The 6,000-nt window shown below is 37.5% G+C and overlaps 1 protein-coding gene across 2 annotated transcripts in view; it reads left to right on the forward strand.

Moving 5' to 3' along the window:
* Positions 1 to 2,765, forward strand: part of WWTR1 (WW domain containing transcription regulator 1) — a 129,600-nt gene extending 126,835 nt beyond the window's left edge. Inside the window, exons 5-6 of one of the 2 annotated variants that reach the window (XM_068280738.1) lie at positions 529 to 641; positions 1,974 to 2,765. In XM_068280738.1, the coding sequence (XP_068136839.1) occupies positions 529 to 641; positions 1,974 to 2,155 (295 nt within the window). In that variant the 3' untranslated portion in view covers positions 2,156 to 2,765. The remainder of the gene's footprint in view (positions 1 to 528; positions 642 to 1,973) is intronic. The other variant, XM_068280739.1, reaches the window with a different exon arrangement.
* Positions 2,766 to 6,000: the final 3,235 nt, after the last annotated feature.

The raw sequence follows: 6,000 nt of genomic DNA on the forward strand, positions 1-6,000 counted from the left end.
TTCTCTAATATTGAACCGCGCATGCTCAGGACTCTCACGCCGGCTGGCATGATGACGCGTAGCCGCCCAGCATGAGAACTCTCATCAGGAAGAGGGACGCGGACCGGACGACTTCAGGCCGAAGTCATCTGCTAATGGAGCCGCCAGCCAGGGGCCGAGAGAGTTTGCGACCTACGGTGGGCTGGAGGAAGCCCCAGGTAAGTGGAAATTTCATTTTTATGAAGTGCTTTTTTTAAAAAAAACCTTGTTAAAATATCTATTTTTAGTCCAAAATGTAAAATAAACCAGTAACTAAAACTAGCTATACTGTATATTACATTTCAAATAAACCGCCTGTGCCAAACACTCACAGCTTCTTGCAAACACCTGGCAGTTCAACAGGAGCAGTTGACAGGGGGTGGATGCACTGCCCATGTAAAAGAGCCCCTGGTATAATGAACAGGTTCTCTATTTGTAGAAATCTTATATTATGTAGCAATACAAAGTGCGGTAAATATTAACGTCCATTTTATTTGTGTCCCTTCACAGTGGCCCATACCACTCCAGAGAACAAAGCACAGACAGTGGCCTTGGCCTTGGATGTTACAGCATACCAACGACACCTGAAGACTTCCTCAATAATATGGAGGAAATGGACACAGGTATGAAGGAATTCTAATACACCTGCATTGGTGGTAAATAATAGCATGTGTGGTTAACCAACACCTTGTTTCCAGATTCATTGACTACAGCCCATGTAAGCAAGAGGCAGAATTTATGTGAGTAGAACTGGAGTTTTACGTGGGACTTATCAGTCTAGGAAGGCTAATGATTGATCACCTGACAGCTAATTCATTGGTTAATCCAGCAGTCAGTTATCAATCATTAACGTTCCAAATACTGTATGATTTTTCCTATGCAGATCTGGTTCTGGCTATAAAGCAAAAAGCTGCCCAGTTAAATTTAAAATCACATCTCCAGTGCCAACTACCTGGGACACCAATGCAGGCTATTCACATCATAGTCTTCACTAGACGTGATGCTTTTCTCCTCACTTATACAGGGTTCCCATTCGTCTTTTGTCTTATCCTCTTCCATTTGGTGAACTATTAATTGCTGCTTTGTTACCCACATTTTTTTGGGTCTTCTATTGGAAGCACTTGTTATCAGTTTTATTGCCTTGTGAGGTGGTCCCTGTGGTCAGATACTATGCTCACTGTTTAACTGGACCATACCATGATTGATGGTTTTTAACATGGTCACTGTAGGATTCATATATGCTATGAACTGTCTGATACAGTGTCCCTTGTAAGCCACGAAACATACATCAGGCCTTGTTATAATTTGAACATACATTCTTGTGAGCCTCTGTTTTTATTATGATATGTGGTTGTTGGTATTTTCCTTTTATAATTAAAAATTGCATTTTACCTTCACACCTGTTTTCCTTTGAAACCCCTGTCTCAACTTTTTTTAATCTTTTTGCTATTTGATATTGATGTTTATTCAAAGACAAGAAACACTAGTAGGAGGAGCTCACCTTTGTAATCTTAGAGAGGGGTGCAGACACTGGGTACAGTAATCTAATGGAGTTAGCAACAAGTCCTTTGGAATCTGGTACAGATCGACATATCTGTCTGAAAAGGGCCTAGGGCAGATTGTAAGCTTGTATTTTGAGGTGCAGATAAGGATTCAATTGAAGTTTGAAGAATTGACGCTTGTCAAGGATGAAAGTTTCAAAGAAGGGGTAAAGCTTAGGAGATGTCTAGGAGCAAGAGGGGCTTAGCCAAGTTTAAGGACTAGAGGGGTTTATGTTGGGATCATATCTGGATATTGCTGAAGAAGTGTATGGAGGGGACGGGTTATGGAGAGCTTTGCAAGTGAGGATTAGGAGTTTGAACTGGATACTTTAGGTACCTGGCACATGAGGCTACATTATGGGGATATTGTCCTGTTATCCTATAACTCACTGCATTCTTTCTTTTTTTCCCTAGGTGAAATTCTTGGTCAGCCTGCTTTGAATCTGAACCAACAAACGCGATTTCCAGATTTCCTTGATGCGCTCCCAGGGACAAATGTGGACCTTGGAACATTGGAGTCTGAAGATCTGATCCCAAGTCTAAACGACGTGGAGTGTGTGTTAAACAAAAATGACACCTACCTCACCTGGCTGTAGATTGCTGAAGCTCAGGCTGCTTTGTGTTTTTGTCCTCAATAACCTATCTTTATTGTAGTTCTTGTATGGAAATGTATGATGAGCCTCAGAAAACATTCATGAGTTGACTCACATATTGACTCATCTGCATTAACAGAACTAAATTGTTCAGTCATATATATTTGTTTATCAGAAACGCATTTTATTATTCCATATTATATCTCCACCTTGCCATAGTGGTGATTGCAAACAGTCTGAGGCTTAGCAAGGTGAGGCCATCTCACAGGTCATGTTTCTGCATCTAGATCTGGTGATGGCCTTAGTCTAGGAGAACATAGGTTATTAATTACAAGCAAAGAATCAAATGGAACTGTGCAGTATACATACACCTTATTTATAACTATAGTTTGTAATACTTGTTAACCTTTTTAAGATAAGCTTTAAATCATTGTGACAGTAGAAAAATTGTGCTGGAAATCATATAACAAGTAGTTTTCCATATTATGCCAAGCTACCTAGGTTGTTTCTTTCTTTTTTTTTTGACCTTTTTACTTTTTTTCCCCCCTTTTTCTTTTTTTTTTTAATTTTTGCATAAACACAAACACTACGTTTAGATTTATTGTTCAGTATATTACTGTATAGCTTTTAAGGGGGAGGCGGGGGGGGGGGGGGGGGAACAAAAGTGCTTCCAATTTGAAAGTAGCATAATGTTCAATAAACACTACAATATTGTAACATTGACCAGCTTGGTACTAACTACCACTTTTTTTTTCTTTATAAATGATGTGATTTTTGTACTGGTATTTTTTAATGCATATTCAATTGTATTGTTTATTTTATTAAGCACTATTTTTTTAACTAACTATAACTGAATTTAGACTTTTTTTTATAACATAAAGAAATGGGATCTCTGAAACTATCAAAGGGAGTAGTTGAATTACAAAAAAAAAAACAGATACTTCTATGAGTGGGTTTTCTGAAAAACTCACACAGTTGGAGGGTATTTTATGTACAGGAAAATAATTAGCATGTAGCTTACATATATTGGAACCAATTTTTTGTGTATGACTTTTGTAAAAGTAAAATTTATATATATAAATGACCCGACTTGCCTTTTCAGTGGCGATAGAGTAATCGTTAGCCGCTGCCAGATTGCTGGGTCTGTCTACAGTATATCCTGTATTACTTTGGAAATGTGGGACTGAGTAAGCATTTTGGGCACCAGTTAAACAGTTAAGCGATAGATGCAGATGACGTCCTAAAATCCAGAAAATGTTTTTTTAAGCAACAGAATATTTATATAAAAAAAGGCTAAGCTTTATTTTATAACAGAATTTTTAAAGGCATTATTGATCAGAATCTCTTGATGCAACATTTTGTAATCCACAAGAGATCCTTCTTTGCACTTACTTTGGGTATATGGACTTTTGTCCCTCTGCAGGGTCTTGCAGTTTGCCTGTCAGTGTTGCAGAACAAACCTGTAACCTTTCAGGCAAATGAAGAATAAATGAAAAATCCTGAAAGTGCAATGGTTGAAATCAAGAGGGCTGGGAGGGATATTTAGTGGCATGGGTTATACATTTTATGAAGATGGAGGAATAGGAACTATCATTGACACTTAGTAGTAGAATATTATTTTTTTTATTATAATTTTTTTTTCATTGGTCTACATTGCTGGATAAAGAATAATTTTGATTGGCATTGTGTTACAAGAATCTAAAAGAGACAATAAATGTATCCATTGTCAGGTTTGATGAAGTTAAGCATTGCCGTACCCGTTTCATAAACTATTGAGGCTGCCGTTTTGTTATCTTGGGGGGAAAAAAAATATAAAGGCTCAGTTAATTAGTGAGAATATCGTTCATGCCTTTGAAAAATTGACTGATCTTTAGTACATCTGACTGTTTTTTTGTTGTTTTTCATTGTTAAGACAAGCAAAACGTCTGTCTTGATAGTATGTAGGCCTTACCACATACCCCTGGTGCCTGTTTTTGGTTTCCAGGCCATTGAGATGCATCTCCACCAAACCAGGTCCTTAGCAGCAAGTATAGGATGTCTGTTCAATCGTAACTAGTTAGGTGTGGCTGTAGACCTGTTTCAAAATTACAGACCAGTGATGCCTTTCACAACTATTAATCCAACAGTACATCATGGGTTCTGTCATCATAAATGCAAGCTCAATATTTAAGTGTACCCGAGGTGACATGTGACATGATGAGATAAACATGTGTATATACAGGGCAAAACATACTTATAACCAGGCTGTTTTACTTTGCTGCCTGAAAGAGTTAATTTCTAGTTATGGAAGTGATAGCTTCTGTCTTGTCGTTACCCTGCGAGAAATATAGTAAACATCACTGATAAGCTAATTACAGCCATCTAAGTTTTCCTGGCAGACTACAACTTCTGAGAAAATAGTTCATGTATTTTAATTCAGGGACACTTAATAGGCTGCCATTGAGCAGAGGCAAGAAAACATTCAATCTACTTTGTAAATGTTTTAATCTAAAATAAAACCATGGGATATTTAGAAAAAGGTCAGTTTAAGGAGTAGGAGGATAAATACAATTGTTTATCCCATCAGTTTATTTTCACCTCGGGTTCACTTTAAATATAAAACACATCACTAAGTGGAGCTAAGTTTTGTTTTTTTGTCAGATTCTGTAGGGCCATATGCATATTGTATTTTTTACAGCAATGCAATTTTTTGTAGGAAGTATCTTAGGTGAAAAAACAGGTTATACAGTTAAACTGAAACTAAAAGAAGTTTCAGGCACTTTGCATGTAGTGTTTTGGAACCAAAGCAGTGTTTGCGAGTATACTAGTGGAAATTTGAAGGTGATCTGCTTACTGTAACTATAAATAGAATTGAGAGGTGATTTTTATTCAGATGAGTTGCTAGATTTAGCATTGTGATTAAGGAGTAGTTTAAACAGTTGCTTTTAGAAAGTGGAACGCAGTAATTGACTAGCAGAGAAAAGGATATGTTGTCTTAGTAAATGAATTCCTGGCCAATCTAGATTGACAAGATGGTATATGACGTATGCCTTTTGTATCCAGTATTTGCTGCTTTATCCTCTAACATGTACTTAATTGCCTTTGTCTATTTTGCTTGCTGCCAGGAGTGTAGAGTTTCTACAACATGTTGCATGAAGTGTAAGCAGTCTAAGTTTTGGAGTTTGAAATTGATAGGAAAGTTACAGAGGTCTATAGCGATGCATTACACTGGAGCTGAAGCATTTATAGTCGTGCAATATGAGATGTCCTAAAATAAGTCTGAGATCATTTACAGTATGCTTCGCTCAGGCTTAAGTGCGGTCTGATCCCCTTCCTTCTGTACACCAGTAGCAGGAGGGACAATTCTACCTTGACTACCACTGAACAACACACAAGTCAAACAGCAACCAAAGGGGATGCCACAGTGCATTAGTACAGGCAGTGGTGAAACATTATAGCAGTTTATTAACACTTGTTGCACCATTTATGTTTACTGATGGTGCTATGCCAGGTCAGCGTATGTCCTCAGCTATCACTTGGTTTTATTAATATGTAATGTGAACCACAGTTATCACGGGCCAAACATAACTCTAATAAAACCTTCTTATGGCATTTGTGAATATATTATTGACTTCTCTGTTGTCCAGTGGGTGACACAGATGGCTGATACAGAAATAAGTAATATTACTATGCATTGAAATAGTAGGCAAGACACTTATATTGCCATTTTTTATCAATTACAGAATTGGAATTTGGTTAGTATTTGGTCACTCTGGGTTACTGTACATCGTTTGTACTTATCATGTTTTAGGTTATAAATGCGTACATTACACCTATGGTGATCTATACCCACTGGCAGATTCGTCCAG

This window comes from Hyperolius riggenbachi, chromosome 4 (genome assembly GCF_040937935.1).
Source record: "Hyperolius riggenbachi isolate aHypRig1 chromosome 4, aHypRig1.pri, whole genome shotgun sequence".
NCBI classification, from domain to species: domain Eukaryota; kingdom Metazoa; phylum Chordata; class Amphibia; order Anura; family Hyperoliidae; genus Hyperolius; species Hyperolius riggenbachi.